General features: G+C 44.4%; 1 protein-coding gene across 1 annotated transcript in view; it reads right to left on the minus strand.

Annotated features, from left to right (window-relative positions):
* Positions 1-3,974: 3,974 nt before the first annotated feature.
* Positions 3,975-14,565, minus strand: part of FGFRL1 (fibroblast growth factor receptor like 1) — a 167,600-nt gene continuing 157,009 nt past the window's right edge. The window contains exons 5-7 of the mRNA XM_084286599.1: positions 12,381-12,665; positions 8,714-9,067; positions 3,975-5,714 (exon numbers count right to left, since the gene is read on the minus strand). Of these exons, the coding sequence (XP_084142725.1) occupies positions 5,305-5,714; positions 8,714-9,067; positions 12,381-12,665 (1,049 nt within the window). The 3' untranslated portion in view covers positions 3,975-5,304. The remainder of the gene's footprint in view (positions 5,715-8,713; positions 9,068-12,380; positions 12,666-14,565) is intronic.

Here is a 14,565-nt window from a genome sequence, read left to right on the forward strand (position 1 = left end):
TGGTGTTTATTTATTTATTTATTTTCAGTTGGCATCTGCAAGAGCTGGAATGGGTGTTCTGTGTGGAATAATCACTGACCTCAGGGCATTTGGAGGCCTGGGCACGCAATGTACACCAGATTGGCAGAGGTAATGCCTAGACAGCAAAGCCATGAAAAATTCCCCATCAGCCTTTGACCATCTCCCAGTTTATGGCCACTGCTATGTCTCGCAGGGGCTTTATTCCATTATTTCAAACCTCTGAAGAGTTTTAGACAGTCACACAGAAGTGGAGCTGACAGAGAAATATTTCCTCTTTCCCAGCATGTGTGTACCATTTTCTCACCGGGCGGTTTGGGTCCAAGGTCCAGGTCAGGCCAAGATGAAGCTTGGGTGAGGGCCAGCTGAACTTGAAAGTGTTACAGCTTGGACATTTGCTGCCTCTGAGAGAGTAGTGAGGCACCCACACATTCACCCCAAATGGCTGGAAGTGCTGAGCTTCATCCTGAAATCCCTGCTCTGCCCTGGACACTGCATTTCTCCCATCAAGTCCAGCAACCCCAAATTTTCATCTTCATAATTGCAGTTTGGCTCTTGTTGCATCTTCATAATTGCAGTTTGGCTCTTGTTGCATCTATGGTGTTTGGCTATGGAGGTGAAGAGATCAAAAATAGTCTTTATTCACTAAAAAACTAGAGAACTTTTCCAAACCACTCTAAAAAGTCTGCTCTGGATTCATAGCACCTACACAAATCATCAGATCAAGTCATGGTGCAAAAATAGTCCTGCAGTACTGTGTGCTTCATCATGCCAGCATATATTCGTCCTGTGCACACACGTGCACGTGCACACACTCACACACAGACATGCCACCACCCCTTCCCTCAAAAAATGTTAAATTTATACAGTGCTATCACCTAGGAACTTACTTTTTTCTAGCTTTTATTGCACAGCACAGCCATACGAATGCTGTGCCATCCCATCTGTTTTTGATGTCTTCAGTTACTGTATTTGCCACTGTTTGAAAATCACATCACTTTTTATTTGTAAATGTCTGATAAAGGTTTTCAGTTTAAAAGGGCTAACAGTACAGGGATTGTCCATACAAAGTTTAAAAATGCCACACACAAACCGACATGTAAGGCCATGTTTGATCTGTAATGCAAATAAAGTAAACAGAGATGGAGAGCTTTAAGCCTAAAATTCCTTTGATCTTTGAAGCCCTGTGGCTTTAAAAGTACAACTGCCTTCTGTATCACAGCTTGGCATGTACATCTATATGCCTATACGTATACAAGTACCTATGCATAAAATAAAAAACTGTGTTCAAAATAGGATCAGTAGTTAATAGCGAGACTATGGTTTTCTGTAAATGCCCTGTGTTCATGAGCAAAGATGAATTCAAATCTTGTCCCACTGATGAAAAAAAAAATTCAGACATGAGCAGGACCTGGCAGAATTTATTTAGGCTAAGGAAGACTTTGCAATACATGCAAGGCACAATCAAGCCCTAAAAAGAAATGGCATGCAGTAGGCATGGGACAGAGTAACTCGTAAGAGCACTTATGGGTGTTCCTTAGAGGTGAAATAATTCCTTGAAACACAAAACCCACCCAGGCCCAGCAAGCCAGCGCAAGACCCAGACAATATATACAATACATGTGCAAATTGAGACCTCTATAGCATCTCACCCCAGAGCTGCCTTCTGAGTGCAGTGGCTTTGCTGCAGCTGTGTTCAGACCTTGCATTGTCCATGCTGGGGGGCTTACTGATAGGTTCCCTCTCTGTTAACGTTGCTAGAGATTTGTGTTTAAAGGCTGGAGCTTTTACGGGCAGGAGGAAGCCTTTCACTTCTTCCACCTGAGCCATCTGGCAATATGTGAAGTGTTGATTTCATGATACAACACTACTGAGTGCCTGGAGTACAGGGGTAGAAGGCACCAGTGGAGAGCGTAATGCTCAGTGTGGAAGACTGTGCCGTGTGGGAAATGCAGGATTGTTTCTTTTAGCCCACTCACTCTCTCTCTGAGGGTCAGTGATATAGCTGCCATTTGAAAAAAGGGTCATAAGACCATCTCTTAGGGTTTGCATAGAGCTGAAGCATATGAAACCAATTATGCACCTCCTCCTTTGAAGCTGGTATCAGTACTGCTATCACAGCATGAACCACGTGTCCTCTGGCTGCAGCACAGACACAGATAGCTGAGAAAGGACCACGGGCTTCCAGGTGAATCCTGTCATCTGCCAGGCTCCTAACACTGCTGAGATGTGTGGTAGTTTGGTGCCTACCACAGTGCAAGAAGTAGCTTCCCATAGGCGTGAGTTATGAGATGTAGCCCTTAATCTCTCATGGGAATAGCCACGTGTTGCCTTCTTAAAATAAGGTGACACAATTAGTGTATAGAGGCTTTTTGGCTTTTTCCATGAAATTACTCAATAAAATATAGCCATTAAGAACACTGCCTACATCATGCCTTATATTCAAGCCGAGCCCTCAGTGCTCATATTTAAGCCTCCCTGAGGCTGCAGGGATGTATGCAGAGATACCAAGGATCTGAACTTAACTGTTAGAGGCTTCTAAAATTTGTGTTAACAAAGTTTAACTGAACCCTCCTGCTTCCACTATATATATACATATGTATATATATAGATATAGGTTGTGTAGTTATAATCTCTACAGAAAAACCATTTTGCTATCAGTGGGCAGGGACAGGGCCACCGACCTGGGTGGCTAAGGCAAAAAGGGGATTTTTTGGAGCAGCGTGTGTTGGTGAAGGAAAACGGGAGCATTTGTGCTTTGCTGAATGAGGGCCCCATCTCACAGTGCTACGGCTGAGCAAACAGGGAGCTGTTTGGTTTGCTGACGATCCAAACAAACCGGCAGAAAAATCACTGCAGGTCAACCCAGAGCAAATAATTTTGGAAACATTCAGAGAAAAAGAAAAGCCTAAAGCACTGTTTTGTTTCAGGTTAAATGAAGTGTTTCACTTTAAACTGGAGCAGCTGGTTTGCTGAAGATTTCTCTTTCGCAGAACAGGCCTGAGAAGGAAGTAATTTCAAACTTAAAAATTGGCACGTCTCAATTCTTTTTTTCTTCCCCGTGAAACGACAATTGAACAGCAAACATTTGCTGTGATACTGAACCTGCCTTGTCTAAAGAAAATCATGGCCACTACAGGGTTAGCTGCCTCTCTCCACTTGAAGCAGAAAGGTTTGCATCTTCCTTCTTGAGGGAAGCAGCTGCCCGCGCGCTCCCCTTGCTGCACCCAGCTCACCCTCGCTGGTTCCTCTAGCCTATCAGCAGCATTTACAAATGAAGGGTTTCACCCCCGTGGCATGTTTTCCCCTCCCAGGCACCCTGAGGCTGAAGCTCATTTTACAGGCTCACAAATTACAACGTTTGATTTACAAAATTTTCTTTTGAAAAGAAAAACCCCTGCAGGTTTGTGGTTAAAAAAAAAAAACAAAAAACAAAAAAAAAAAAAAAAAAACAAAAAAAAACAAAAACAAAAAAACAAATGTAACCTCTCCCCCACTCCCCAACATGCCCTGCCCCAAAAAAGAAAAAAAAATAAATCATTTTTTTTAAAAAAGCATAGTGAAACAGATTTCCATGTGAGCAGAGATCTTTGCTACTGGAGATGACAAGGGGTCCATGGGAAGTGATACGGGCACTGCACACCCTCACAATCAGAATATAAATGATGGAAAATGCAAATTTCTAATGGAAATGGTGGCACTGGCAGTACCTGAGGTGATGCTAGGAGGGTACATGTAGCTGGTGTGAGCAAGCATACAGATAGATGACCTCCAAGTTAGGAGAAATATGGTTGGTTACATGCTACATTGAGTGTTTTCTGAGCATGGCATCTATAGAACCTGAAAAAAAAACACTTTATTTTCTTTGATCAAAAATATGTATAGAAATGCCTGTTTTGAGGAAAATATCATACATTTTTTTTCTTGTTTAACAAAATAAATTAAATATACATGACTTTGTTTAAACTCTATATAGAATTACAAAGGTTTTATATTTGTAATTGGATTCATTTCCAGTCCATATAGGTATTTAATACGGTCCTTATTTACTCTCTTTTCTTTCTGTTTTTACTGTAGTTTGAACTGAAATGTAGTTGTATCATTTCCAGACTGTTATCTGTGGGGAGGGGGCAACCACACACAACCTAGGTGAATATTTCTCAAATGCAATTTTTCCTACAAGATTATTATTTCATTCTCTTTTTTTTTTTCTTTCTCCTTTTTCTAATGTTTATATGTATTTTGCATTGATGTAGATAATCCAGTAGCTTGTCACTGTAAGCCATCAGAGAAGGACAGTGTGTTTTGCTTTCTTCGCCATCAGCAGTTCAATTATTATTATTATTAATTATTATTATTTCTTAAATATAAATATAAAGGTGTTCTGTACAATGTTCCTCTTTCTTTCCTTCCTTCCTTTCTTCCTTCCTTCCTTTTTCCTGGCAGTGGCACTGAGTCCTAGGACCGGGGCAGTGAGGTTTGCTCGGCAGAACCCTCCATGAGAAATGTGACTTGCAGAAATCAAACCAAGCAGCTCGGTTAGCATTGCAGACGAAACACTGCACTTGAGAAACATTCGACATTTCACGTTGTGAACAGAAATTAGCTTTTCCAGACTCTCGTGTTATTTTTTTTTCCCCTGGAAGAGGTGAATTGGTCATGTCTCCTCATGCTTTGGCACTAAACCTCAGGTACTTTAGCGCTTGAGTCACTCGGATGGAAAAGGCTTTCCCTTGGGCTCCTGAGTGGGACAGGTCTGGGGGCTTCCCACCAAAACAAGTGATGTGCAGCAGCCAGGGGAACGGGGCTGCCCAGCTGGAAAAGCACCATGGTAGCCTTTTCTTGCTCCTTTTAGCTACACGAGGAAGGAGGTGGTGGTTCACATCCCCGCATCCTGTCTTACTTGCCGCCACCTTGAGTAAAAAATCCAGGAAGGCTCCACTGCTGGAGATGGCTGCCTAGCTGCTGAGATTTGGAGTTCCTTCATTATTCCTTGGCTACATCCTGATTGCAATAATAAAAAAAAAAAAATCTCTTTTCTCTCTCTGTCTTTCTCTATTATATATATATTTATATAGATAGATATAGATATATACACATATATATATACACACATACACACACGCATATACAATTATATATATATGTATATATATATTTAAAATTATATATATAATCTTTTCTGTCTGCTTTGCCTATTGCTGGCAGTGTGAGCTGACTCAGAGCAGTCTCTTCTGAGGTACCAGGCGGAAAAGCCCAAACGAGCTACTGTACACGGCCACCCTCTTAGCACTGGTACTGAATGTGCTGGTGCTGATGGACTTTGCCTTCCACGTGCGAGTGAGTGTGGGTGTGGATGTCCGTGTAAATCTTTGGGTACATTTTGGATGCCATGGCTGGGGCGAGTGCAGGCCCTTGGGACAGTAAATGCTGCTGCTGGGCGACGTATTCCTCGTAGTTTATGGACGAGATGCAGTCTTTGTCAGGGACCTGGGAGACGCAGATCCTGTCCCGGGGCTGCGGCCGGTGCACGGGGGCAGCAGCTGGTGGGGAGCAGGGTTTCTTCTTGGTCTGGCAAAGCCACAGGAGGATTGTCCCGAAGATGAAGACAGCTCCGGCGGGGATGCCGATAATCACGGGCCAGGGAAGGCTGCTGGCCGAGGAGGGGGGCACAGGTGCACTTGGAGGCTTGGGATCTGGACATCATGGCAGGGAAGAGACAGAAAGAGTTAATTAAATGCAGGCAAAGTAAATTCGTAACAGATGTCACACTTGGGCTGGCTTTTGTACAGGCTGTCTGGCAACCCTGCCAGACCGAGTAACAAGGGAGAAATCAAGCCAGCACATGAAGTTTGGTAACTGTTTTGCTTTTCAGTGCTCCTGGAAGGACCAGCAACTCATTTTCTCTGGTTTAGGGGTCAGAAAGGAGGCCTTTGGGGGATTTTTCAACTTTCTTATCCAAGTTTTAATGGATGCACTAGAACCAGCCCAAGAATTTCCTAACACCTTAACTCTGCGATGGAGTGGGCTTCAGTGCCCAGACTGGAGGACACAGCACAGCACATGTCAGCAATTCCTCCATGTCAGCAGCCCAGGAAGCATGACTGGCTTACACAGAGCCACAGCACATTGCCCACTCGTCTTTACCAGGCGTAGCTGTGTCTGCGTGGGCTTTAGACACTCTCTAGTATCCTTGTCTAGTGCTACTGGAGCTACTCAGCACTGCTGTGACAGGGTAGGCAGCACAAATGTGGTGATTTGGAGGGGCTGTATTGAGTTTTTGGTGTGGCTGGGAGAAAGGTTGAAAAACACAGGTGAGCTGGTGTCCTCTCCTTGGTGTCCAAGCAATGGGGAGCTGAAATTTCATATGATATTAAAGCACGTGTCCAACTCTCAATCCCAAATGGGCTCCACCTCCCCCAGCTTCTTTAGAGCTGCCACTGGCTTTCCAAGAACAGAAAATTCAGTTAACAGAGCAGATAAGATGCTTCAGAAAGCATCCTTCACACCTGCCTTCTCCCTGCCCACTGTGCTGTTGGCAGCCTGTACATCCCTCAGTAGCCGCTCCTGTTCCTCAGCCTGATTTATAGGCTCCAAATAGTCCTAGGGTAGGATCCTAGCTATCAAAGTCCCTGTGTAGATATTTACCAGCTGGTGTTTCCAAAAGGCCTGAAAAATACCTAGGTGCAGAGTTCAGCTTGCAGGATAGCACTCAGAAACACTGAGGCTATCCAAACAGCCCAGCACGTTGTTTTCAAACATATATATCATTTAACTTTCAAGCCAAACTTCTTTAAGACCCTAATGTCTTTTTCTCTCTTTGACAAATAATCCTATGGGTAGTTTGAAATATTAAATGTATATGGTGTGGTCTCTCTGAAGTCAGGAGGATGTATACTGCTGACCTCCAGAGACAAACTTTCACCCATCAACACTGGAAATGACAAAACAGTTTAGGCTGGGAAGGGACTCTGGAGGTCATCTGGTTCAGCCCCTTGTTCAAAGGAAGACAGGATCAGGGAACTGCCCCATCAGCTGACCACAAAAACAACAGTCTTCGTGCTGCTTGGCAAAAATCCTCTGCTGGGCTGACACAAAAGTGTTTTGATATTCATGCATGCTGTTTTTCTGAGCTGTCTGTGTCAAATCTGATCGATTTACAAGCAAAATGGTGTTTTTCTAACTCATGGCCTTGCAACCACATCTTTCCTTCAGAGGGCAAGCTGGGTTCTCCTTTTTCGTCACTGCCAATAACAACAGGCCTTCGGGCACTGGTTCTGGTACGAGGCCTCATTGTAGTCGTACTTAAATCAATGGAAAGTCTCCCACTGATTTCATGGGAGCTGGATCGGATTTTCATAGTTTGGAAACTCCCAGAGGCTTTGAGTTATATCCCACCCATGCAGCATTGTCCTTCAGTAAAAAAAAAAAAAAAAAAAAAAAGCAAAAAAAAAAAGCTGAAGCTTTCTAGCTGACGTTTAGTCTTAAATCTAAGTGATACAGAAGAAGAGGCTAAGGAGCAGTCAGACTTTCCTTTTACTTGGCAACCTGCTGCTGGTGTCTAAATTCATGTTGTTAACTCCTGACCGCAACCGAGACACGGAGTGTGGCAATCAGAGAGCAGAAGTAGCCATGCTGCCTTAGTTATAAGAGTCAACAGCATTTTCCCCACCACCTACACAGAAAGCCAGTTTCATCAGCCTAGGAGAGTTAATGGTGTCTCACCGATATCTTGACCAGAGACACCCCGTTAGATCTGACAGCTAAAATGTTCTGATATTGGCTCCAGCTCCTGCACTGTCTTAGCTGTGCTGGCCTTGCATGGGTCACGAAAAGGGAGGAAAAAGCAGAAAGATGGATTTTTGTTATAAAGCTGGTGGTTCTAAAGCTAGAGTCACATGTCCAATTGAGGCAGAAGGAGATGCCCTTTTCAATGAAAAATATTTATCAAGGCAGACTTGCACGCTTAGGAAGCAAAGGAGTAAATGATAAAATGAGAATGGTGTGTCCGAAACACACACAATACAGCCTCATTTGGACACAGCCACCAGCTCTGGGGCCTGGGGGGGAGCAGGAAGCAGCTGTGAGTTTGGTACAATGGTCCTCAGGAGATCATTGGGTAAGAATTTAACTAATCGATCATTCTCTCTTTCACACTCATTCTTTTCCTTTCCTTGTGACCGGGACAGTTTTTATTCTTCTCTCACTTTATGGTCCTACATTATTGTTTTCTTTTACCAGTAAAGCAGTACAAATAAGAGCCAGAGAAAGGAGAAATGTCAGGGAATGGGGCTGCAAACCGTGCTGCTATTCCATTCCTCTCTCACCTCCTGCACCCTGTCGATGAAGCCTGCAACTGCAGTATGATTTCCTGGCACCTGTTTCATGCAGAAGCACATCCTTCATTTTATTTCACTTTGCTGGAATCATTGTACCCAAGGGAGGGAGAAGAGGAACCATCAGCATGAGAGATTAAGCAGGGGCAGATTTAAATCAGTGCTAATTTAGTCCCTGATTTTAGTCCCTGATTTTAGCTATGTTACTCCCCCAGTTTGCTAATTCTTTCTAAACCTGGACTAGCCTCCATCAGCACAGCATCACAAAAGCCCACGGAGCACAATGGGCACCAGCAGTTGGGAATAATGCCATGACATAGGCTATTGGTTCAGACTAGGGAAATAGACGTATAACTCACCTGGCAGAACTGTGAGGAAAGCGCTGCGAAAACTGTAGCCCATGGTGTTTGCCCCTAAGCAAATGTACATCCCCGCGTCCTCCTCCTTGGCTCGAGTAATCATCAGTTTGTTCAGGTAGGAACCGTCGGGACGGGACCAGACCTCGCCGGTGGGCAGCACAACAAATTTCTGTCCCCCAACATCGATGGTGGAGTTGTACTTGCTCTCTGTGCCGTACTCCACCCTCTTCAGCCACTGGATGACGGGTTTGACATCGCTGCGGACTTTGCACTGGAAGGATGTGGTCCCGCCATAGTCTACCGTGGTGTTGACGGGGTGCGTCCCTGTCAGGATGGGCTTGGACCTCGTCCTCTCTGCACAGAAACACAGGGAGATCCATGGAAAAAGGTGCTTGCCAGTCTGATTAACACAGGTCAGACCATGGAGACACCTGGACTTTCTGCTCCTTGATAAGAGGTGCAAGTCCGACTCCAACCGCTGAATTTCCCCAGCCCCTTGTACTCTGCAGCTATGAGATGACAAAAGGGGCCACCCATCCTTGTACTCCCACTAATCCACGTCTCAGGAACCACATCCCAGAATAATGATGCACCTTGATAGGGCATTAAAAAGGCTGCAGAGGTCTTTCTCGAGTCTTGACCAGAGAAAGATAAATGGCCTGAAACAAGCCAAAAAGGTCAAAACTGATTTCAGGATCAAATCTGAGTGATACTACAAGTCTGAAGGTGAGGTCAAGAGGTGCTGGGCACAGCCTGGAGCCCAGGAGGTTCCCTCTGAGCACCAGGCAGCCCTGCTGGGCTGGCCGGGGATGGAGCCTGGCAGGAGCTGCCCAGAGCCTGTGGGGTCTCCTCCAGCATCTCCAGATGCTTCTGGAGATCTCCAGAAGCTGCCTGGACATGGTGCTGGGCACCCTGCTCTGGGCCCTGCTGCAGCAGAGGGGTGGGACAGGATGACCTCCAGAGGTTCCTGCCAACCTCTGCCATTCTGTGGTTCTGTGTCTTTTATCAGTGTATCTGGAAGGGTGTAATTTACAGGTGCATACAACAGAACCTTGTGCATTCCATGTGTAAGGAAGAAATTCTTTATTCAGAGGGTGGTGAGGCACTGGAACAGGCTGCCCAGAGAAGCTGTGGATGCCTGGGAGGTGTCCAAGGCCAGGCTGGATAGGGCTTTGGGCAACCTGGTCTGGTGGGAAGTGTCCCTGCCCATGGCAGAGGGGTGGAATTAGATGGGCTTTACAGTCTCTTCCAATTCAAACCATTTTATGATTTCTCAGACACAACTTCAGTTTTTTAATTCAGATTATTTACAAGTATGTGGCTACCCCAGTTTGGGTAAGCCATGTTCCTTCTCCTTTTGGTCTTTCCAAATATCCCCTAAAGACGAAAAAAAATGGATGGGGAAAGGGCCCTTCCTTCACAGACTGTCTAGTGACAGTGAGAGCTGTGGATATTGTCACTTCTGTGCTTTTGGAGTCTCTCAGGAGCTATCTGTCACCTTTCCCGCTGGGCCTGGCAGATGCCCATGGGGATCAAACTGTCCTGGAAGTCATCCGATGCCATGTCATCCTCACCTACCTGCTTTTATTATTCCTTTCTGCAGCCTAATGGTCCATGTACTCATTGTGGAGTAACTTATTTGTGGAGCAATAGGCCAGAGTCATTTCTTTTCTAGACAATAATAAAATCTTCCATTTCTCACACAAATTTTGCCTCAGGTCTCAGTTGATGAAGGAAACAAGATGGTAGGGAAGGAAATCAGACGCAAGGGTTCACAAGACCATGCTTTCCAGCATGACTGTAAGTCTTAGGTTGTGTCAACTCCACATAAATCCAAAAGAAAAATGTATCCCTCATCCTGAGGAATGTTAGGATCTGTTTTAGTGCTAGCATCAGAGAAATCAGTCAGTTTCCAGACAAGGAGGTACTGCAAACCTCTGTCCTAGGCACAGAGAGGAATTATGGTATCACGGTGGGTGGTAACTGCTGGCAATCATCAACCACTTTTGATGGCAAACGCTGTTGGACTGAGCATGTAACACAACAGCTCCCACCAGCACAGACAAGAGGAAGGAACAATGGGCCCTCTTTCAAAAACTCAGGGTACTGTCAACAGTGAGGGCTCTAAAGATGTGCTTGGGGGAAACAAAAAATACCACCATGATCTCTGCGGGCTGTGCCTAGGGACTACAAGCAGGAATCACAGCTGGGGAGACAGACTCTGATAAGTGGGACAGGCTTAGGAGTGGAGGCTTAAGGAGGAAAAAAAAAAAAAAAGGAAGTGGAGTAAAACCTGAAATGCTCCACAGAATGATGTTAAAAATAGAAAGATGTCTGAAAACTGCTTAATGCCCTTATCTGCCTGACTCTGGTTCCAGCTTTGGTTACTGTTTTCACTCCTAGCCAGCAAAAGCTAATGAAAACAAAGGTTACATACATCTTTAAGTTGATAAAAACCAAGATAAACAAGGACACAGAAAGGGGTTTGTTCCTGGTGCTGTCTGGTTTTGATGAAGTGAAAATGCCACAGCTGCCATTAGGATGGGGCTTGATTCATTTCCCTGTCTCTGCTCCTGGTTTTAGTGTAAACACATGTTTTTACTGTCTCCACACAGCTGCATCTTTATCAAATCCAGATGTCCAGCAGGTTTGTGCCTTCAGAGCCCAGCAGAGCTCCCCACATGTGCTTTTAATTCCTGTTATTCTAGAGAAGGGACTTATCAGAGAGCAGATCTTTACCTTTAAGAATAGTCTTTCACCCTGGGATAAACTTTCTCATGCTAAAACTCATGCACAGACAGACAAACAACATGCTTTCCATGTGGCTGGAAATAGCCCTCCACGCTCCTGCTGGAGGATTAATGAGGGATATTTAATCTTCCCCCACTCAGCTCATCTTCTCCTTTTTCTTGAGCTGGCTGTTCCATAATCATTTTGATGGTAACTTATGATGATGTCACAGACAAAGCATGATGATTTAAGAGTAAGAGTTCTTCTCTGGAAGACTTAGGTAGGCTTTGAGTATAATTATCTTCAGTAATAATTAGAGAAACAGGAAATTAGGGACCAAAAATCAGAATAGCTAGACAGTAAGAAGAGCAATTTACTCTACCTCACCACAAAGCAGGGTAATCCTCCAGAGCTTATCTTCTAAGGACTGAATCTAAAGATACATACAGGACTCTAGTGGGATTTTAAACTCTTTTTAATATTTCATTTGAAGCCACCTGAACTATCAGATGTCTAAATGCTTTTAAAAACCTGGCCCTAAAGCCTTGTTTGGTTAATCGATCTAGTCATAAGATTTCTGCTAATTCTCTTCAGAGACTTTTCTAATGAAGTGGGCCTCTTATTACAGATATCTAGCCTAATTTTTCAGTTGATCAGTTTCACCCTACTACCCCTCTGAAAAAGTAGTCAGGGCCATCCTAAATGTTTCCACCTTTCTCTGTGGCACTCTATGAAGGGCCTTCTCAGTAAGTACTCATTTCGTCCTTTATTCTAGAGCTTCAAAAAATTTTTCACTGTTGATTTCTGCTGATATTTCTAACACATCCCCATGTCTGCATCCAGCTGTCAGCACTGCATCCTTGCAACCACACTCTTTATTCAGCCAGCCCCTTTCTACGAGCTCCCTTCCCACCTTTGCACCCCAGGCTGCACTTACGGATTACTTCAACTTTGTATGTTGCGTTGATTTCTCCAACTTTGTTAAACACTCGGCAGGTGTATTTCCCACTGTCCTCTGGCTTCAGGTTCTTCAGGTTCAGAGTCCACTTCTTCTTCTTGTTCTCCCCAATCTCCTGGGGCGTGAGGGGCTTATTGTCCTTCAGCCACGTGATGTCAGGCCGTGGGTTCCCGCTGGCCACGCACTTCAGGCGGATGGAGCTGCCGACAGGACGGGCGATCACTCTCCGTCTCATCTTGGCAGGCTGCGTGAACCTGGGCTGGGCTGCAAAAGGCAAGGACAATTGACTGTGGTGAGCAAAGGACATATAAAGGAGAATACTTCTATCAGGTGCTATGCCAAATTTGCTTGAGAAGCACTTAGCAGCACCACACATGCCAGTGTGTCACCATACCTCATATTCTAGCTCAAACCAAGTTACGTAGCACCCTTCAGTCAGATGCAGTTGAACATCTAGTGGACTGCAAGGAGCACCACGTTAGCCTTTTGCATAGTACAACCCTGGAATTCCTCCATGTCCATAAAGCAACTGAGTGAGTCACATCTCACAAAATAATACCAAAATCACGCTAGTGCAGCTGAAGGCAAAACGCAGCTCCATAATCACATTGTAATTGTTACCATATTCCATGACACAAATGCAAGCCCTTAGCCAAGACCAAAGGAGAAAACTCAGATTCCTGTTGGGCTGACCATTGTCTCAATCTTTTGCTTGTCACTTGAAGCTTCATTTTCTGAAGATGTGTTTTGCTCACTGGCTTTAATGGAACTTCTATTCAAAATGTAACAAAGTCTTAGAAGTGAGCCAGACTTTTAAACTTTGATCTAAACTAAAATGTATGAGATTCACTCAACATTAATTTTTAAAGCATTCATGTTGAAAAGCACAAAGAAATAAGTAAACAAATGGAAAGATCCAATAAAACAAAACTTGAGTTTGTGATTAGAAGACACCCCCAAGCCTGTCCATCCCCAAAACTGAGAAGCTGAAGCAATAGTTGCTGGTGGAGAAAACCACAGGTTAAGATAAAGTTACCTTCATTTAGCAAGGAAAACACCAATATTTCTAGCAGCAGTGACAAGAACACTAGAAAATTGTGAGGTCCCCATTTGGCAAAATCTAAAAAAAAAGTCAAAAGTTTTACTCCCAACTGCACCTAACTTTAATTCAGATTATGTAAGAATTCCTGGGAGAAAAGAGATGACATCTTTATGCTCTGGTAGTGTTAGTAATATTGGAGAATATCTTCCTATAAAGTTATGAGTTGGTCTAATTAATCAATAGAAAGAAAATGTTCTTTACAAAAGGTTTTAAGACAGTTAAAACAACAGTATATGATTAATTGCAAGGCAAAAGCTTCTCTAATAGTATCATGGAAGGAACAATTCAAAAGAATTTACAAATTTCCTAAAGTTACCTTAGTTATGCAATGTCAGTACAGGGGCACTTCTAACCACAGTCTCCTGCTGAGATTAACACCTCTTCTGAGTGCCACCTGGCACTCTCTGTCTGCTTCCAAAATACTCCTGCCTAATTCACCTCTCTTCTTTCTTATTTTAACAAAGCCAGTCTCTCCTGAGTCCATTTGGCAGCTCTATAACACGTTTCTCTCACTGTTTTTGTATCCTGCTTTTGCTTACTATAATCTTTCTTTTCAGCCCCAAAGGGTGGTGACCTTGCATTTCCCTACTCCCTGGTAAATCCTCCCAAATCCTTTGCTTGTGAAATTAAAAAATAGCTGACAAGTGGCCTGCTCTGTGCCATATTGGTTTGGATTATGCCCATCAGCCACTGATATTCACCTACAGCACTTGCAGATCCACAGCCTCAGTCGCACGTGACACACCAAAACAAGCTGGGAAGGTTATGCTGCAGGTATCAGGGAAGTTTGCTACAGGACAGGACAGCAGGACTCCCTATTACAGAGCCAGCCCTGCTGACCAAGGCCAAGCCAGGAGCTTCGGGATGTGCATTATGGTGGAGTTTTGCTTAATTTAAAGAGGCTGTTCTGCAGTTTCCCCCCTCCACACACCCGAGAATTGCAGCCGTTGCCTCTGAGGTCTGTGAACGTAACCCCTGGTGGTCTCACCCCACTGCAGCCTTGACCCAAGTCCCTCCCTCTTGGAAGAAGACACCCTTTGGCATACCCCTCTCCCCGAGTCC

Source organism: Netta rufina, assembly GCF_964035555.1.
Source record: "Netta rufina genome assembly, chromosome: 4".
In the NCBI taxonomy this organism is placed as follows: domain Eukaryota; kingdom Metazoa; phylum Chordata; class Aves; order Anseriformes; family Anatidae; genus Netta; species Netta rufina.